At 52.0% G+C, this 20,845-nt stretch overlaps 1 protein-coding gene across 2 annotated transcripts; it reads right to left on the bottom strand.

The window, feature by feature from the left end:
• Positions 1-437: 437 nt before the first annotated feature.
• TGIF2 (TGFB induced factor homeobox 2) lies at positions 438-20,265 on the bottom strand. Of its 2 annotated transcripts, none has more exons than XM_061437516.1 (3): positions 20,052-20,265; positions 16,221-16,446; positions 438-3,237 (listed from the first exon to the last, which is right to left on the bottom strand). In XM_061437516.1, exons 2-3 carry the CDS (start codon positions 16,410-16,412, stop codon positions 2,716-2,718), a joined length of 714 nt encoding a protein of 237 aa, XP_061293500.1. In that variant the 5' UTR covers positions 16,413-16,446; positions 20,052-20,265; the 3' UTR covers positions 438-2,715. The 2 variants fall into 2 exon arrangements, with proteins under 2 accessions (XP_061293500.1, XP_061293501.1); XM_061437517.1 differs by having other exon boundaries at positions 20,146-20,263.
• Positions 20,266-20,845: the final 580 nt, after the last annotated feature.

Genomic DNA, 20,845 nt, shown 5'->3' with positions numbered 1-20,845 from the left:
TGCAGTTGGGGCCTGCTGCTGCTAAGTCACTTCAGTCGTGTCCGACTCTGTGCGACCCCAAAGACGGCAGCCCACCAGGCTCCCCCATCCCTGGGATTCTCCAGGCAAGAACACTGGAGTGGGTTGCCATTTCCTTCTCCAATGCGTGAAAGTGAAAAGTGAAAGTGAAGTCTCTCAGTCGTGTCCGACCCTCAGCGACCCCATGGACTGCAGCCTATCAGGCTCCTCCGTCCATAGGATTTTCCAGGCAAGAGTACTGGAGTGGGGTGCCACTGCCTTCTCCAGGAAACAGAAACACAGAGTACACGACACTTAAAAGCAGCTACTAGAGAGAGGGTGAAAGAACTAAGGCAGAGTAAGAACTCAGCCACTGTCCCATCTCCAGGCTGGGCCCAGGGTCATAGTGAATCATCTTTCTGCTTTGAAAAACAAAGACAAAAACAAAAAGACAACTTTATTTGACAAAAGACAAAAACAAGTTATTTACAGTAGTTTTTCGCTCAAATAATTCAACGGGATAACTGTGCTTCTCCTCCAGGCTTCTCTCACAACCAGACCAAGCAGAGCCTGCCCCACCCCCAGCCTCCCCATCGTGTACAAGGGGGGAATGCCAACCAGAATTCAGCAGCACGGCTCCCTCACCCCTTACCACCCTCTATTGCTCAGTGCACTGTGGGAAGGGAAAGTCCCCCCACCCCCAGCCCAATACACTTCCAGAGTCCCCTGCTGTAAGTTTTGCAACAGTCACGCCAGACCTGGGCTCACAGATACGGGGTGGGGTGGTAGAGGCCGGGCAAGCAGCAGCCTCCACTAACCCTGAAGCTGCCATGTTCATTCTTCCCCAGCGGGGCCTCAGGAGGGTGAGGGTCCCTGATCCCCCTGGGACATGCAAGGAGAGGGCCCAGAGAGGAGAGGAAGTGGAAGAGAGAGCCTAGAAGACTCGCCTGCTAACAGAGAAAGAGCTCCCTCTCTTAACCAATCCCCATTCCTACAGCAATGGGTGGGCCAAGCCACTCAGAAATTGGGGAGCCTCCCTGAAGTCTTCAGGAAATCATCCCAGAAGGATAGAACACATGTTGCTGCCTTTCTCCTGGCCAGGCTCACCCCAGTCAGCCAACACCCAGCAACTGTGCTCCTGTGCCCAACCTGGCAACTTCAGGAAACTACAGGCTGAGTATCCTGACCTCTTTTGGCCCACTAACAATGTTACTCATAACAAAAATATTTCAGCTAATAACCTAGGATTAGTGTTTCTTAGGATATACTATAAGATGGGAGTATATTGCTGTTGAATGCTATCAGCAATAAAACAGCAAAAAAAAAAAAAGGGTAAGGGGAAGGAAGAATAAGACTTAACTGATCTTTCTCACTGTGAAGTTCAGGGCAGGGGCTTCTGCAGCTCTGATTTACAGAAAGGTGCAACAAAGAGACACTCACAGAGACCAGGCTTCATAACCGGCTTCTAGCCCCAGCCTCTCCCAAGGCAGGTCCACAGGCAGCAGCGGGGCACCAATCCCACGTTTCTTCCGGGATTAGTCTCCGGCCACCATCATGGGAAAAGCTGCCCACTTAAGGGCTTCCTGACCAGTAGATGGCTCACTTCTCTCCAAGCAGGAGCTATAGGGAACTTTGACATTCTGGCCCCACTAAGCCAAGTTCCTAGAAGGAATTTAAAACTCAGGCCACGGGGTGAAGCTTTCAAGGATAAAAAGAAAAGATTAAAGAGGGAAATAAAAAAACAAACCACCCCACTGCCTCAGTCTAGCTTACCTCCCCCACCCCCACCCCTACCATACAGTACAAACAAAAACAAACCAAAAAAAAAAACCACCAAAAACACCTCTTTTTATCCTCCTTCTCTGCTCTGCACATAGAAGGTTTGGTCGGATTCTCTGTTGGACCCTCTCTGGTGTGGCTTGATCCCCTTCTGTGCATGATGCAGAAAAGCCAAAGCCCATGAAAGTGTTTTTGCTATTTTTCTGGAGGGGGGCGACCGGGACCAAACCAACAACAAAACAACCATTTGGAAATCTGCAGAGATTTAGATGGTCCCGCAAATGAAAATACTCCTTCCTTGTAAAACAATCCCCAGCTGCAGTGGTGAACTAGTCCCAGCTCATCAGGCTCCATCAGGCAATGCACTCTCATTCCCTACACCGGGTTTAACTACGCCTGTTCATGCAAACCACAGCAAAGAGGGAAAAATAAACACAAAGTTTGGCGAAAACCTAAACATCCAACTGGACTCGGTTCTGTTACATCTGGTCAGTACCTCTTTTCTTTTGTTCACACTTATGAACCTGGAATGTCCACCCTTGGCTTAACAAAAAGAGGCCCTGTCAGGGGCAACTTGGACCCAGCACAGGTCTGAACGAAGCCGGTTTCCCGTGCCCAGCCCAGGAGAGCAGGCTGGAACAAAGGCGTCCTGGGGATTCTCTGAAGCAGCAGCAGCAGCAGCAGCAGCAGCAGCACCACGCCTGTCTCCCACGTCTTGGTCTCATCACCGAGGAGGCCTAGAGAAACGGCAGAGTCAGCAGAGAGGTCCCATCACAGAGCAGTGACACCGGTTGGTGTCTTCCTGCTGAAGACCTCCGGACAGAGGAGATGATCCTGATGTTTGGCAGTGATCCAAAGAAAACCCTCTGTGGGAAGGGGAACCAGAATGGAAACCCAGGACAGCGGGCTCGAACCTTGAGCACCCCTGCTGGCGGATGCCTACTTGGGGTTTTCAGGGACTAAGGCAATGGGAGTGCGCAGCAAGGCGGGTGACGGGTTCTGCTGCTTCTGGAGCTCCATCTCCGCAGCCCTCTGGAGCGCCACCTCCACCAGCAGCTGGAAGCCACTGAAGTCCTCCTTGTCCTGCTCTGGGGGTGTGGGCGGGGGTGTGTTGAAGAGTCCACCCGTGGGGCTTCCAGCTTCAGCCCTGGTCAGCAGGGTGAGTGTGCTACCAGGGGTCACCAGGGGCTTGGGGGGCTCCAGCTCCCCTTGTGGGAAGGCGGCTCCTGGCTTATCTCCCTGGCCCGAGTGGAGCGGCATGGAACACATGGACAAGGACAGCACGTTGGTGGGGGCCGGTACGGACACAGCCAGCACGGAGGGGCTTCCGCCGCGGGGGAGGGCCACATCGGAGGCCTTGCCCCCGCGGCGGGAAATGGTGTACTGGTTGGGGTCTTTGCCATCCTTCCGAAGCATGTCTGGGAGGAGCCGCCGCCGGGCATTGATGAACCAGTTACAGATCTGGAATGAGAATGAGAAACTGGGATCAGATTCCTCAATCAAAACCAGCTACAAAACCCCCATTCCAGGCCCCAGGAACACAGCAAACAATTCAGGTACAACTGCAGCCCTCAGACAGATGTTGGGGAGAGTTAAAAAAGAAATCATATAAATGAAAATAAAATGCAACCATGATCCAGCCAATGAAGGGACAGTACGGCAGTGCTGTTGGAGACAACAGTGGGAAGACCCAGTCAAGTTTGCGAGGACTCAAGGTAGTGGTCTCTGAGGACAAGGCTCAAAAACTGAGATGTGAAGGAAAAGCAGCAGGTCAGGTGCGAGGCCAGAGAGAAGAGCATTCAATCGGGAGGGATGTACCTCTGAAAAGACTAGGTGGCAGCAAAGTGCCTCTGAGAAGCTCAGCAAGGTCAGCTCAGAGAAGGCGCCATCCTGCCTGGATGGAACTCAGAGTGGAAACCAGAGGTTACTTACCTCTGATGGTGGGGACTTGATTCTTTATACTAAGGGTGATGGGGAGCTGTAGAAGAGTTTTAAGCAAAGAAGTGACTTGTGATGTAGAGAAGAGTGGAAGCAGAGCGAAAGGTTTTAGTACAAATTAGGTTAAGAGAGATGATGAAAAGATGACAAATGTTTGATCTATTTGGGAAACTGGTACCCAGTTGGATATGGATGTATGAAAGAAGAGGAGATACGACCAAGGGTGATTCATTCACTCCTGAGATTCTAGAACAGTCTTGTAGGCCAGGGAAAGAGGCACAGAGATACTACGGGACTCTCAGGTAGAAGAAAAGTTACTGTTTCCAAGCAAAACCAGGGCCAGTGGTTCTAGCTGAATGTGCGTTCGACCAACATACGTAAATCCTTTTTCCTACATGCTGCTGGAAAAGCTACCATGAACCTCAACCCCATTCCTGTCGAGCTGATTTAGATCAATCCTCTTGGGCCTGTGCATAAGGCATGACGTTTCTTACTGTGAAGTGGTATGCTGCAAAGCCAGGACATGTCCAGCACCCAGTCCTGTATCTGTCTGGACTCTCTTTCATAGTCCCCAGCTTCACAGCTCTCCAGTTCAGCCTTGCCACTGGTTGTCACTTTCTAAAATGCAGTATCCCAGAGCTTCCCTGGTGGTTCAGTGGTTAAGAATCCGCCTTTCAATGCAGGGTACGTGGGTTCAGTCCCTGGTCAGGGAACTAAGATCCCACATACTGCAGGGCAACTAAGCCCACGTGCCATGACTACTGAGCCTGCGCCTCAACTAGAGTCCATGTACCTCAAACTACAGAGCTCACCTGCCACAACAAAGATGGTTTGTGTACTGCAACTAAGACCAAATGCACCTAAAATATAAAATATTTTTTAAAAAGTAAAGTAAAATGCAACACTATTATTCTTGTTCTAGAAAACTGCCATTTGTCTCCTACCACCTATAGGATCAGGTCCAGACTCCTGGGCCTGGGTATTAAACCCCTCCCCTGTTCATGGCCTATCTTTCCAGCCCTTGTATAATTTTTAGTGTGAAATTGCTCACCAGCCTTTGTTGAGGCCCTGTGCTTAAAAAAGAAAAAAAAAAAAGTCTCCATGCTTTTTTGCACATGACATTCGTTCTTTCTGCAACACCCACTTCTCTATCTGGAGAAGGCCTACTCTTACAAGTCTTGGCTGATCTAAATTGGGCTGGACAGAGGACATGGTTTCAAAACACATCTCTCCACCTACAGCTGCTGCAGTGTTAGCTGGTCTGTCATATCTGACTCTGCGACCCCAGCCCGCCAGGCTTCTCTGTCCATGAAATTCTCCAGGCAAGAATACTGGACTGGGCAGCCATTCCCTCCTCCAGGGGATCTTCCTGACCCAAGGATCAAACCTGGGTCTCCTGTATTGCGTACAGATTCTTTACCATCTGAGCCACCAGGGAAGACCACAGCTGCTGTAGGGCCTAACAGTTTTTTATATTTGAATGAATGACACCATGAGGGCAGATAATAGTTTAGAAGTGTGAACAGTTTCTGTACACCCGCGAGGAGAAGGCACCTAATTATGGCATGACTGCTGGCATCTACACCACCAGCCTCTCATATCCCCTTTCCTCTCATTTACTCCTAACAGCCTGGAGTAACATGATCAATCCTGTAACAGCTCACCTGGGCATTATTTTAAAAGCTATGGATTAGACTAGGAAACAGTTTCTTAGCTGCATAGCTAGTGTAAGCTCATAAATACCTGTTTTTCCTTAAACAGGCAAATACAACCCCTTATCATTTTTTCCATGTCCTTCTCCCTCTTGCCCTCCACTGGAGGAGCTACTGCTGGAAGAAAGAAAGAATCCCTTTCCCGCTAACACGAAGTACTGCAGAGAAGAAAGACTGTGGGAGCATGCTGGTGATGAAGCATGGCTGAAGCGTGGTCCACACCCACACATCTAGGCATGTTTCTAGGTGTTTTCGTTGAGAAGGGTTCATCGGCAGTAGCCATTTAAGCACTGTGTGTGCGTGCATGCATGCTAGATAACTTCAACCATATCCTACTCTTGGCGACCCTATGGGCCATATATCAACACAATTTTCTGCTAACGGTTTTATCAGCTCTATGTGTTTGATCAACTCCCATTCTACTCAAGAACATACATAAAGCTGAGCCTGAAGAAGTCAGGCAGGAGTCCACCTCCAGCCAGGGCTCCCTAAGCCTGGCCCTTTGGATCTGAAGGAACAACAACCCCTACCCTCTGGCATCTTTCTCTCAGGATACCAGAGTCCCAAAGCCCAACTTATTTTATTCACTGGTATGGTCAAGTTAGAACTTCTCACCTTCCTGTTGCCCTCCCTTTCAGGACTTCGTGCTCACTCAGTATTTACGGAGTGAATACAGTGTGCCAGGCCAGTTCTTGGTGCTGGGGGTGCTTCTGTGAATTAAACAGATACACACTCTGTCCCCTGGAGCTTAAAGTCCATCTGGTTGTGGAGACTGGCAGTGAACAAACATCACCATCACTGCCAGCAAGTGCCAGGAAGCAAGCAGATAGGAATAAAAAGGTAGTATATAAGGATAAGAGAGACTTCTGTAGATAAAGGATATGGGAAGGCTGAAACCTGACGGATTATAAAGAGCCAGCCATACAGAAAGCTGAGGGGAGAATGTTCCAGACAGAGGGAACGGCAAATGTCAAGGGCCTGAGAGACAGGAAAGGGCATGGTGTACGGAACAGACAGAAGCAGGCAGGGCTGACCCCACAAGGCCAGGGCACCATGGTTAACCACCGAAGCGGCCTCGCCCGTGAGTGGCCCGACCCAGTTTCTACACTGTCGGTTCTCCTCCTCAGTTCAGTTCGGTCGCTCAGTCGTGTCTAACTCTTCGTGACCCATGAACTGCAGCATGCCAGGCTTCCCTGTCCATCACCAACTCCCGGAGTTCACTCAAACTCATGTCCATTGAATCGGTGATGCCATCCAGCCATCTCATCCTCTATCGTCCCCTTCTCCTCCTGCCCTCAATCTTTCCTAGCATCAGGTGGCCAAAGTATTGGAGTTTCAGCTTCAGCATCAGTCCTTCCAATGAATATTAAGGACTGATTTCTTTTAGGATGGACTGGTTGGATCTCCTTACAGTTCAAGGGACTCTCAAGTCTTCTCCAAGACCACAGTTCAAAAGCATCAATTCTTTGGCGTTCAGCTTTCTTTATAGTCCATCTCTCACATCCATACAGGACTACTGGAAAAACCATAGCTTTGACTACATGGCATGCTGGCAAAGTAATGTCTCTGGCTTTTTAATATGCTGTCTAGGTTGGTCACAGCTTTTCTTCCAAGGAGCGAGCGTCTTAATTTCATGGCTGCAGTCACCATCTGCAGTGATTTTGGAGCCCAAGAAAATAAAGTCTATCACTGTTTCCATTGTTTCCCCATCTATTTGCCATGAAGTGATGGAACCGATGTCATGATCTTAGTTTTGAATGTTGAGTTTTAAGTCCACTTTTTCACTCTCCTCTTTCACTTTCATCAAGAGGCTCTTCAGTTCCTCTTCACTTTCTGCCATAAGGGTGGTATCATCTGCGTGTCTCAGGTTATTGGTATTTCTCCCGGCAATCCTGATCCAGTTTGTGCTTCATCCAGCCCGGCATTTCTCATGCTGTACTCTGCATATAAGTTAAGTAAGCAGGGTAACAATATACAGCCTTGACGTACTCCTTCCCTGATTTGGAACCAGCCTGTTGTTCCATGTCCAGTTCTAACTATTGCTTCCTGACCAGCATACTGATCTCTCAGGAGGCAGGTAAGGTGGTCTGGTATTCCCATCTCTTTCAGAATTTTCCACAGTTTGTTGTGACCTACACAGTCAAAGGCACTGGCATAATCAGTAAAGTAGAAATAGATGTTTTTCTGGAATTCTCTTGCTTTTTCTATGATCCAGTGGATGTTGGCAATATGATCTCTGGTTCCTCTGCCTTTTCTAAATCCAGCTTGAACATCTGGAAGTTCATGGTTCATGTACACATTACTTTGCTAGTGTGTGAGATGAGTGCAATTGTGCAGTAGTTTGAACATTCTTTGACATTGCCCTTCTTTGGGATTGGAATGAAAACTGACCTTTTTCAGTCCTGTGGCCACTGCTGAGTTTTCCAAATTTGCTGGCATGTTGAGTATAGCACTCTAACAGGGTCATCTTTTAGGATTTGAAATAGCTCAACTGGAATTCCATCACCTTCACTAGCTTTGCTCATAGTGATGCTTCCTAAGGCCCACTTGACTTTGCATTCCAGGATGTCTGGCTCTAGGTGAGTGATCATACCATCATGGTTATCTGGATCATTAAGGTCTTTTTTGTATAGTTCTTCTGTGTATTCTTGCCACCTCTTCTTAATATCTTTTGCTTCTGTTAGGTCCATACGATTTCTGTCCTTTATTGTACCCATCTTTGCATGAAATGTTCCCTTGGTATCTCTAATTTTCTTGAGGAGATCTCTAGTCTTTGCCATTCTATTGTTTTCCTCTGTTTCTTTGCACTGAACATTTAGGAAGGCTTTCTTATCTCTCCTTGCTATTCTTTGGAACTCTACATTCAAATGGGTATGTCTTTCCTTTTCTCCTTTGCCTTTAACTTCTCTTTTCTCAGCCTTTTGTAAGGCCTCCCCAGGCAACCATTTTGCCTTTTTGCATTTTTCTTGGGGATGGCTTTGATCACTGCCTCCTGTACGATGCCATGAACCTCTGTCCATAGTTCTTCAGGCACTCTATCAGATCTTATCCCTTGAATCTATTTGTCACTTCCACTGTATAATCGTAAGGGATTTTATTTAGGTCATACCTGAATGGTCTAATGGTTTTCCCTACTTTCTTCAATTTAAGTCTTCTCCTGGTCCTGTCTTTTCTCTCCTCCTAGTTTATCAACAGATAACTTACAGAGCATGTAGCAGCTGCTGTAGGGGAAGGAAATGACAGGACCCCCCCCCCCCCCCCACCAAACACACACACCTGCCTTGTGCTGAGATGCTGGGAACTGTGTGGGCTGCAAAAATGTCTAACGTTCCTCTTACAGGTAATGGACCAAAGGCCCAGGCTCCTCAGGGCTCCTGTACCAGTTTCTACCCCATCACCTTTCTTGGCTCATATATTGGCAAGGCCTTGTCAAGTACCACTACTCAGTCAAAGGCATAGCTACCTATGACCAGAGCTGGCGCCTGGAGTTGGCATGGCTTCTTGCCCAGCAGCCACACTTGCTCTACAGGTGATCCAAAGACAGCACTGGACTCCAGGTCCTGTCAGGCTGGGAACACTCTTGGGCAAGGCAGAGCCAAAGCCTTCTCATGGCTTCTCTTCCTCTCCATTCCAGCCTAGAAGGACCTTGCCTCTGCGGTTCTCACTTACTCCGCCTTACCTCTCTGGTCCTCTCAGTACAAGCAAGCACACACATGACAACAGCCGTCAGCTGACAGGGGCTGAGCTGCTCACTCCATCACCTCCATCACCTTGGCTGCAGTGGCAGGAGAGCCCTGAGGGAGACCTAAGACTGAACAGGCTAAGAGGATGAAGGAAGTAAGGACTTTGATACGAGGTACCATGCCAACCATCTCACTTGTGATACGTTTAATCTGCAAGCAAGCCTGGACGGTAGTAAGCAGCATCCCCAATGTACTAGAGGGACCCGGAACTCAGAGATGAAAGAACGTGCCCCGAGTCACACCGCCTCTGAGTACAGAGCTGGGGTTCAAGTCCAGGTCTTTTGGCTTTAGGGGCTCTCCTGTTCTTCTCATTCTCATTTGCTGTGTCTTATTGAACAGAGGAACAAAATGGAGAGCTGGAAGTCATCATCGTAATCCTAAAAGCAGACACTTGTTGAACAAGACAAAACAGTAAGCAGGCTGCCAAGTTTTCCGCAGGCCAGGGTGAGCTTGGGGAGGGGGGTGTTCTTATGCTGTTCACTTCTCAGAATTAGAAGCCAAAATGGGAGGTGCAGCTAGAGGCTAGGTGCCCACGCATCTGCTGGTAAAGCCAGGCTCCCCTCTACATGACCGCGCTGCTGATCCGAACATCTCCCATCAAACTAACTCATTTAATCTTCTACCTGGTGGCTCAGCGGTAAAGAACCTGCCAGCAATGCAGAAGACACAGGTTTGATCCCCAGGCTGGGCAGATCTCTTGCAGAAGGAAGAAGCAACTCACTCCAGTATTCTTGCCTGAGAAATCCCATGGACAGAGGAGCTTGGTGGGGCTACAGTCCACGAGCTCACAAAAGAATCAGGACACGACTTAGTGACTAAACAAGTTTATGAGACAGCTTCTGTGATGAGCTCCATTTTATTTAGGCTGTTGAAGAAACAGAGCCCTGACCAGAGAGATTCAGTAACAAGTGCAAAGGCTGGGATGTGGTCCAAATAGCCTGGTTTCAGGCAACAACCAGGTGAAGAACTGAAGACAGTCAGCCCGAGGCCCTTCGTCCTTGCTCAGAGGCTTCCATCTCTGTCTCCAGCTGCCTCCCCATCTACCTGTGCCCCAGGAGAGCACTGCACCTCTCCCCCTTATCCCGGATGTAGAAGAAACGTGACCAGGGTTGAGAGAAGTAAGGAACCAGTGTTTCTGTTTTGAGTGCAGTCGTGTGGAGGGGAGCCTGGCTTTACCAGCAGATGCGTGGGCACCTAGGCTCTAGCTGCACCTCCCATTTTGGCTTCTAATTCTGAGAAGCGAACAGCGTAAGAACACCCCCCTCCCCAAGCTCACCCCGGCCTGCGGAAAACTTGGCAGCCTCCTTACTGTCTGTTTTGTCTTCTCATCCGATAGAAATGCACAGCTGAGGGAGGTGGGGGAAGGGCCCAAGGCCCGAGTGTACCACCATGCCAGCCGTGATAACGGGCTGTGTGGATTTTCTGCAGCTCCCTCTGGCTGCTCAACCCAAGCTTAGATCAGGAGAAAAAAAAGCACGTGACCTGCCCCAGCTCAAGGTCCTTGAGGAGCGGGAAGGAGAATGCCAAGGTGAATCTATGATTGATATGCCAAAACACAGGCTGGGAGCCTGAAGACTGTCCCTACCATAAAGCAGGGCTCTGCCTGAAAGGCTGCCGCCCTGTCACAAGTTTTTTTTAATCAGTGGCCCAGAAGAAAGACACAGAAGGAATCACTGTGGCAAATGGGAGTGGGAGGGGCACTCGGGAGTTGATGAAGGCCATGAGGATCAGAGTAGGTCTTTTGAAGGCAAGTGAGTGCTTTTTATTTTTTTGGCTGTGTCACGCACCATGTGGGATCTTAAATTTCCCAACCAGGGATCAAACCCAGGTCTCCTGCATTGGCAGCACAGTCTTAACCACTGGACCACCAGGGAAGTCCCCGGAGTGCTTTAACTTTAGGAAGTCTTTTCAACTGTTAAAGACAGAAGCAATAAGAGGGGAAAGAATGAGGGCGCAGAAAGACCTTTCCCAAACATCTGGTCCCTCCACCTGAGCTGTGACCACTCCTATCTGGGTGCTCCTAAAGGCAGCTGGCTGGGTTAGATCACCTCAAGCGTGATTTTTAAAAACTATATATTCTGCTTTATAGATGGGGGATAGGGGAGGGTGGAATCAGGAATGTGTATTTTTAAGCAAGCTTTCCAGAATTCTGCCACCCAAGCTGAAGAACCACTGGTTTAGCCCACTGGTTTAACTTGTCCTAGTGGAGCAAACCCCGTGTTTAAGCAAAAAAGCTTTACACAAAAGCTCAGAGAACAAAACAGACCATACAGATGAAAAGCCTGAAGGTGGGAAGACAGTGGTAACCTGCGGGAAGAAGCAGGGAGCCTGGCTTTGGAGCCTTTTGGAGTAAAGAGAGTAGCTTCGAATGGTAAGGCTCAGTGGTAAAAGAATTTGCCTGCCAATGCAAGAGATGTTGAGACACAGGTTTGATCCCTGGGTCGGGAAGATCCCCTGGAGGAGGGCATGGCAACCCACTCCAGTATTCTTGCCTGGGAAATCCCATAGACAGAGGAGGCTGGCAGGCTGCAGTTCATAGGGTCATGCCTATGCATGCCAGGGCAGGGCCAGGCCACCCCTGGCCACGCAACAGGTCACTACAGCTTTGGCTCCTCTCTGGCCCAGGACAAGCACCAGAGGGACTGCTGACCCCACCTCCCTGATCCTTCAAGTCTGTCAGGATTCCCGTCAGACTCAGCTTCCTGAGAGAAGCCTCGCCTACCAGGGCAGTTCAGCTGACACCACACTGGTAATAACTACACTGAATCCTTAGTCCTTTGAGTAATGCCTTCCCTCCCCCTGGGGGGTGGGGGGCAGTGCCTACTGTGGTGTTTCCAGGACACAGCATCAGGCCTCACACAGAGCACACCGCCATCAATACTCCACACGGTGGAGGGAAACGGGCCACCCCTCCCTGCCACGCTTACCTTCCCTCCCCAGCAGGCAGCCCCTTAGAACAGTTAGAAAGAACAGCAATACTTGGGCTTAGAGGGTGTCGCTGGGACCTGTGAAAATCCTTCACAAATGACTTTTTGCTTTTACCTCTGCAACTGCCTAGCCCGGGGACAAGTACCAGCAAACCAGTTAGTTAAATGACTCATTGACTTGCTAATGAGATTGCTCCTGGGCCAGTTAAAGGAGACAATCAAAAGGGACGTCACAGGAGGGAGTGAACAGGCTTGGCAAAACGTTGATGCTGGCTGGAGCCAGATGACCGTCGCCAGAGGTGTATTACAATATTCTCTTACTTTTGGGGTTATTTGCAAATGTTCTTAATAAATAATGGAAATTTTAAAAACTAAATACAGGAAAAAGAGATGCCTCCAGGGACTGGCTTACACCAACTTTTCCTGGTTGAGGAGCCACTGCATTTCCGTATTTCTAGAAGTCCTCACTGTTGACATTTCCAGCAGTTTAATCTTCACTTTGTCACTTCAAGAATTATTTACTGAGCACCTACCAGATACCTGGCATTAAGCTAACACTTAGAATGTATGATAAATAAGACTAGGCTTCTGGAGTTTACTGTTCTAAAAATCATTCAGGGCTTCCCTGGTGGCTCAGAGGGTAAAGAATTCGCCTGCAATACGGAGACCTGGGTTCAATTTCTGGGTTGGGAAGATCCCCTGGAGAAGGGAATGGCAACCCACTCCAGTATTCTTGCCTGGAGAATCCCCATGGACACAGGAGCCTGGCAGGCAAAGAGTCGGACAAGACTGAGTGACTAAGCACAGCACCAGTGACTAAGACTCCAAACTCCCAATGCAGGGGGCCTGGGTTCAGTCCCTGGTCAGGGAAATAGATCCCACATGGAGCAACGAAGACCAGTCACAGCCAGATAAACCAATCAATTTTTTTAAAAAAAGGCCATCAGTCAATTCCAGATGCTGACCAGTCCTGGTGCTGTGGAAGCACAGAGCTCCTCTGGGGTCAGAAGTCTCCTTGGTCAGGGGCGGGCGCAAAGGGGTCTGGGTATCTGTCAGGGTAACGGGAACATGGGAGGCCAGAGACGAGGCCTGCTACGCAGTCGGCACAGCAGCCACTGAAGGGTTTTCAGCAGAGGAGGGACAGGTGATCCAGGCTCAATCAGGGTAGGAGAGGAGCAATATTCCTGAAATACCGGCTTCCCTGGTGGCTCCAGTGGTAAAGAATCCACTTGCCAGCGCAGCAGACGCCAGTTCAATTCCTGGGTCAAGAAGAGCCCCTGGAGAAGGAGATGGCATTCCACTCCGGTATCCTGGCCTGGGAAACTCCACGGACAGAGGAGCCTGGTGGGCTACAGTCTGTGGGGTCGCAAAGAGTCAGACATGATTGAGCATCTAAACAGCAGCAAATGTATAGGGATTGGTGAGAGCAAACGAGCTGAGAAAGGGCTATCAAGGGGAACGCCTTAGAGAAGGAAGGATCCAGCTTGGAGAAATTACGTGTTATCAGTCAGGAAGAGACCTTTAAGAAGGGGTGTACGGCTGGCGCTGCTTGGGATTCACAGTACAGTTTTCATCAAGAATGCCAGTCAGGGGACTTCCCTGGTGGCCCAGAGGTTGGGAGTCTGCCTTGCAGCGCAGGGGATGCAGGTTCGATCCCAGATCGGGTAACTAAGATCCCACATGCTGTGAGGCAACTAAGCCCAAGCACCACAACTATTGAGTACTCATGCTACAACGAAGACCTGATGCAGTCAAACAAACAAAAAAAAAACCAAAAAACGCCACGGTCCAGACTGCTCCTTAACTCTCAGCGTGACTCTAGTGCAGGGTGGCCACCTCTGAAACCCCTCCCACCAGGGGATGCCGAGACCCAGCCGGCCCTTCCGCAGAAGCCTCCAGTCTGCAGCAGCTAATCCGTGTCCCAGACCTACATTTCTGTAATGCAGGGATCTGGGGGTGTGGCATCTGAGGGGCCCACGAGTTCTGCACAAGCACGCTTTGGTCCTGTGTTTCCATTTTGGTAACAAGGAGCAGTGCCGTGGCCTCTGGCCACCCAGCTCGCTCAGCTCGAGCCAGGCAGCGCCCGTGTCTCCCGCTCACAGTGCAGCCAGCAGCACGGCACCCACCATTTGACAGCAGTGCAGCTGGGTGGGATCGCCTTCCTTTTACATTTCTTTACCTCGGAAAACTGGTTATTTTACAGTTGTCTATAAGAGCAAAAGCAAGTTTTGTTTTTTTTTTTTAAACCCAGTTTTATGTTTGTACATGCTTAAAGAATGTGATAAAAATTACTCAAGTCAACACTGTGAAGTAGGCAAATCCATGAAAAATATTTTCTTTAAGAGAAGTCAATACATGATTCAGGCTTGAGAAATAGTGTCCTTGATAACAAGCAATTTCAATAAAGTGTGACAGGTGGTTTAGCAGCACAGGTAGAGGCTTACTGGAATACACAGCAGCGGCCTCCGCCCTAGGCTGGGGAGTCAGAGCACGAGGGCATGAGAAGATGCTTCGCCAGAGTAAGCCAGGCTCAAGAGAGGCCAAAAAGAAACCAAGGGAGATGGCCCGGAGGCGGCAGAGTTCAAGGGCCCGAGAGACAGGAGGGATAAGGCTACGGGCAGAAGACTGGCAGGAGGCTTCCTAGGTAATCCTGGCTCTTAGGTGCCTGTCTTTGGCCTGTGCTGTTCTATATCCTGTGAGTTAAAGCCCACCTCTTCTGGGAGGCCTTCTGAGGCTCCAGGCCTGCTCAGAAGCCCTGCCCTCATCTCTGCTGCCATCTGTCCTCACTTCTCCCAAACATCAGGGACCAGGTCTTCCCCAGCTGTCCCATTCCAGACTAGACACGGCCCAGGGTAGGCCTGTGTCTGGATCCTCTCCGGGGCCCCAGCTCTGCCCAGCATATAGCGCTTGTCGGTACAGAGGGTCTCGGAACTGCTGGGCAAGACCTGTGATCTAGGAGAGGATGAGAGGGAGAGCAAAAGCACCGCCCTTGCCAAACACCTTCCAGTAAGCCTTGAATTCTCGGTCTCGCACCCTGACCTACTATCAAAGTGCTCCCAACATCTCCCTTTCTCAGATGAGGAAACACGAAGCTCAGAGAGGAGGCAGTGACTTGGCCAAGGTCCAGGCTTCCTCTTGTGGAGAAGATGGGATCTAAGTCAGGGTCTGTAACTCTAGAGCCTTTCTCACAGACAGACTCCGATTAACCACTGCCCAGCAGGTATAAAGTCAGGTGACAGGAATTCAGAGGGCTGAATACTCACCATGAGGCTTTGTAAAAGAGGGAAAACAGCTGGAAGATGTGGGAGGTTCGGAGCCGGGTAAGGGAAAGAGAGGTAGGGCCATGGGATGGAGTAACGGGCCAGGGAAGAACAGGAGTGGAAGGGGAGGTGGTGGGCAGGGAGATGGGCCTTTGCTAGGCTGGGGGCCGGCTCTGGGTCGGTGTCTTACCTCAGCATCATGAAAACAACAAACACACCTGCAGGTTGGCAACAGGGACAATCCAAAGTAGCTAATTCCCCTCACTCTGACCAAAAGTGGGTATCAGGCTCCTTTGAGCATCTTCATGGTTGTGGTTTACAGAGCACTTTCACAGCCAGTTCTGAATCTCTTCCTCACAGCAGTTCAGTCAGGCAGTCTAACCCACTTTACAAATGGGAAATCAAAGTGTGGTTCACAACTCCTGCATGGCAGAATGGGGTTTTGACCCCAGAGCCTCTCCCTTCTGCCCTTTCCTTCACTGTGATTCCAACTCCTTTTTAACCAATCTGCAGACCACCAGCTGCCCCTGGAAACCAAACTGCCATCGAAGCACCAGTCTGGGGCTAGAGGCCGAAGCCCACTCACTGCCTTTTCACCTTCTCCTGGCCTCCTGCATTAATGATGACACCCAGACATTAATAGCAATTCCCTGCCTCTTCAGAACACTCCAGAATCTGAAATCTAGCTGTGAAGTCTTCATGCAGTTGTCTTCCCGTGAGGCAGAAAGGCTGGCTATTCTCACCTGACCCAAGAAGAAACTGAGGCCCAGGGAGGGCAGGTGACCAGCCCAAGGCCACACAGCTGAGTCAGTGATAGGCCTGGGATGGGACCAGAACCTGAGTCTCCTGCGACCCCCTGCTTACCTGCAGCACCGACAGATTGGTCTGTCCAGAAAGGCTCAGCTTCTCCTGTTCTGAAGGGTAGGCGTTGTAGCGGTGCAGGTACAGCCAGTCCCGGAGGATCTTCACTGACTCCTTGGGCAGGTTCCCTCTGCGCTTCCTCTTGCCTGCCAGGGAGAGGAGGCCTTCCTCCTCGCCCAGGTCACTGTCTGACATGGTGTCTAGGGGCAAGGCGAGACCCCAGGCAAGTCTGAAACAGGTGACAAAGGAAATGGGGACATTATTACCATGCGCTGCCTGTGACCCTTTCCTCAGCACGTCATTAGAGCCTGGGACGCCAAAAATGGGGTAATCGAAACTCAGTCCCAGGCCACGCTAAAGCCTGGGCAAGGTAGAAGAAGAGCCTAAAATGTCTCTAGTTCATCAGGCCAGAAAAAACTATTGAAACAAATGGCAGATCATTAATAAATAGAACCAGACAGTAATGACAGCTACCACCGAGGCCTGTTTTCTATGCTCTGTACTGAGCACTTCACATTTGTTATCTCATTCAGTCCTCACACATGCCCTTGTGAGGGAGACAGTAATATCATCATCCTTTTATAGATAAGAAAAACGAAGGCCCAGAGAGATTCAGAAAGTCATCCAAGATGCTATGGCTGTTAAACAGTTACCATGGGACCCAGTAATTTCACGCCTAAGGTAGCTGGTTATGAAGATAAGTGAAAACCCATGTCCACACAAAACCTTGTACAACATTATTCATTAATAGTAACATTATTCATAATAGTCAAAGGTGGAAGCAACCCAAGTGTCCTCCAACAGATGTATGGATAAATGAAATGCGGTCTACCCATAATACGTAGAATATTATTTGGCTGTAAAAAGGAAGTCGTGATACAGGCTACACTATGCATGAAACTGCAAATACCACGCTAAGTAAAAGAACCCAGTCACAAAAAACACATACTGTGTAATTCCATTTTTATGAAATGTTCAGAATGGGCTGGAAGAGGACAGAAGAGTGATTGCCAAAGGGTACGAAGTTTCTTTTCCAGATAATAAAGTCATTGATTGGTTTCTTTAAATGTGTAAGCTGGGGACTTCCCTGGTGATATAGTGTGGATAAGAATCCGCTTGCCAATGCAGGGGAAACAAGTTTGATCCCTGGTCAGGGAAGATCCCATATGCCGAAGAGTTACTAACGAAACCCGTGCACAACTACTAAGCCCGGCTCCCCAACAAGAGAAGGCACCACAATGAGAGGCCCTCGCATCACAACAAAGAGAAGCCCCCCCACCATCCAAGGCAGCAACGAAGACCTAGTGCAACCAAAAAAATAAAGTGTAAGCTGTATGGCATGTGAATTACACCTCAATAAAGTTGTTATGGGGGGGGGGGGGCGGAATCTGACCTCCAGGATATGGTATGGAAGCACGGTTTGGACCCTGATAGCTTGCCCTGCCCCCATGCCTTCTTGCTTCCCAGGTCTCCCAAGACCCAGTGTGGAGTCTGGAAACCCTAGCAATCAGTGCCTCAAAAATCCAGAAAAATGAGCAAAGGCTAGGCTCTGGTTCCTCCGGCTTGGCTGTGTGACCTGGGGCAACCAACCTTCCCTCTCTGGGCCTGCGCTTCCTAGTCATCTGTCAATGGAAGGAAGGTGTTTCCCTAGACACTCCCAACTCAGTTGCTCATCCGCACCCTCCCCGGCCAAAGTTCTCCTTCGCAAAGGCAATAAGAGATTTACATTTTTAAAACCAAAAGTTCCAGGACAAGCTGATGCCAGAATCTCAAGGCTCCTCCCTCCTCAGCCTTTTAACAGCTCTCTCGCAGTCTGGGCCAGCAGACTCTGGCATCTCCCAGGTTTTGTTTCCTCGACTTGGGCCAGAGCCCAGATATCTGGGCTGGCTAGGCCAGGCTTTCGAGGGAAGGGTCTACTCTCCCAGCCAGGCCACCTGGAGGTGAGACAGGCACTGGTGAGAGATGCCGCTCCGCAGAGAGCACCAACAGCAGGCTGCTTTCTGAGGTCAGGTTTCTGAGATTTAGCTGGCCAGGGCAGTCAGGACCTGAGCTCAGGCAAGGATGCAGCCCTGGCAGGCTGGGAGTTTACCCGAGGTGATCTGCACAAATTCCACCCTGGCTGCCAGTCAAATCCCAGTCTGCAGGGTTCCAGTGGGTGGCCTGCGGAGATGACCCTGCACAGACTTCCCCACCACAGTGTCTGCGCCCCAGCCATGATATACACCGACAAATACAGCAGACACCGTTCACAAACCCCAAGCCGGGAGGTTCGCCACCTTCACACCCCACATTCCCACCCAGCCTCACACCAGGCAACTCTTAACAGCACTCCGATAACTGGCACCAACCCATCGCTCAGCTCCTGGAACCTCCACGATTTACACCGACAAATCCAGCAGACACACAGTTTACAAATCCCACCTCCAGCACGAACAACTGGTACCACGCAACCAGTTCCTGGATATACGCCCACCCAAGAACTCCAAACGACTCACCCCGCCACGAACTCTCAGACTGGGAAAACTCCCGACGGCATCACACCAGTGATCAGTTCTTACCCTCACTGGCCTGCGGCAGCACCCTCTGAACACAACACCCGGGGCACCACTCCACGACGCCGGACCTGCAAGCACTCCCGCATCGACTTTCTGACAACTCCCTGCAGCTCGGCCGACACTCCCCCGGGCCGAGCCCTCGCGCGGCGTTCCCAGCAGTTCACACAAAGCGCGCAGCCTCCCCCGCGGCCCAGACCCGAGTCGGAGCACATGGCTCACGGGGCGGCGGGGGAATCGGCCTGCGCTCGGGGAGCCGGCACCCCTCGTCTCCCCCCACCCCCCCGCCACCCTGCGTCACACTCGGCGCTTCGGCTCCCCGGCGGTCCGCCACCCCCGTGGGGCGGGGGCTCGGGAAGAAAGAAAACTCACGTGTCTGTCCCGGGGCAGGAAAAAGTTTGGTTCCCACCCCCCTTCCCCCGCCGCTCGGCGCTGGCTGACTCTTCGGGGCGCGGGGCCGGCCGAGCCTGCGCGCTCGGCTTTGTGCTCCGAACTCGGCCCGGAGGGGGAGGGGAGGGGGCTGGGCTCCCACCTCCGCACCGCCCCCCCCCCACCAGCCCTGCGCCCAGACTCCATGTTGGCCGCCCCCTGCCCCGGGGACGGCGCGCTTCCCCCCCCTCGAGGGAGGCTCGGCTCCGACTCGGCCTGCCCGAAGGACCCGGCGCGCACAAACTTTCTTCGGGTCGCCGGCCCCACGCGCCCCGCTCCCTTGGCCCGCCCGGGAGTGACAGATGCCTCAGAGACAGACTTTCCTTTGTTCCAAAGGAAAGGGAACTCGCGCGGGCTCCCCGGCACCCCCCAGCTCCGAGACCTTCCCGCTGCCCCCACCCGCAGCTGTCACTCTCGGGGGGCCCCTCCCTGGCTCGGCCGCGGCGGGGGGCGGGGGGGGGGGGCGACCGGCGGTTAGCAACGTGCACTTTTGAAACCAAACAAACCCGCCCCCCGCGCGCTCAACCCCGGCCCCGGGGCTGGGGCGGCCCTTTCCCGGGGTGGGATCCTCGGGAGCTGGGTCCCCCCCACCACCGAGGGGCCCCGAGCGAACTTCCTCCGGGAGGAGGGGGGGAGGGCGGGAGAGCCGCGCCCCCCCCCCCGTACCCCGACTGGCCCCCACCAGCACACCGCAGTCGGGACTCACAAACACACCCTGGCTCACACACCCACAATCGCACGCGCTAGGACGACGCCCCCTCCCCCGCCGGGCCGAGAGAAAGAAACTTTCCAAGTTGTCCGCGCGCCCCCCCGCCCCCATCCGGCCCCCCCAACTCCGGCGCCCCGCACTGACTTTCCCCAAGCGGCTTTTCCGTCCACGCGGCCTCGGGCTTGGTCCCGGGCGTCCCGGCAGGGGGCGGGGGGCGCCGGGGGAGCGCGCCGCGTACCTGCCGGGCCTGACACTCGGGCCTGACAGCTCGCGGCTGGAAAGCACCTCGCGGCCTGACGTCAGATCCCCTCTCCTCCCCTCGGCGCTCGGCTCGCCCTCCCCCACCCGCCCGGAGGGAGAAAACAAACTTTGTGCGGAGCGCGGTGCGCTACGCCCACCCCCCGCGGGGCGGGCCCTCGGCGGCTGGGGGCTTGGCCCCGCCCACCGCGCCCGGAGGGGGCGGGGCCGGGAGGGCACCTTCTTCCTGCGCCCACCCCCGCCCGCAGGAATGCCGCATGGCCTCCGGAGAGGAGCGCTGGGACCCCGGTCGGGACGGTCCGCTTGGGGGGCAGGAAGTGGCCCGTTCCTCCTTTCGGAGAGCGTTTCCGGAGCGCCTACTGTGTGCCCCACGCTGGGGGGTGGGGGCCGTAATGAGGAGAAGTCATGCAGATCTTAACGTTTGTTAGTCTGTTCCCTCCACCGGGATCTCCCGCCGGCGGGTTGATTGTTTCCCTTGCTCACAGAGGAAACTGAGGCCCAGTTGGTCCGGGGATTTACTGCCCGCCCCCCAACTGGTAAGGACTTCGGTCTGAATATGACGCTGGTTCTGTCCTCAAGGTCTCATAGAGTCGGGTAGAGGTCACCCCTCAAACACAACCGCAAAGCACGTAGCCCTAGAGTTATCACACAAGGGGCAACCAAAGGGAAAAACAGCCAGT

This window comes from Bos javanicus, chromosome 13, assembly GCF_032452875.1.
Source record: "Bos javanicus breed banteng chromosome 13, ARS-OSU_banteng_1.0, whole genome shotgun sequence".
Lineage (NCBI taxonomy): Eukaryota > Metazoa > Chordata > Mammalia > Artiodactyla > Bovidae > Bos > Bos javanicus.
This window is presented reverse-complemented; position numbering and strand designations above follow the sequence as displayed.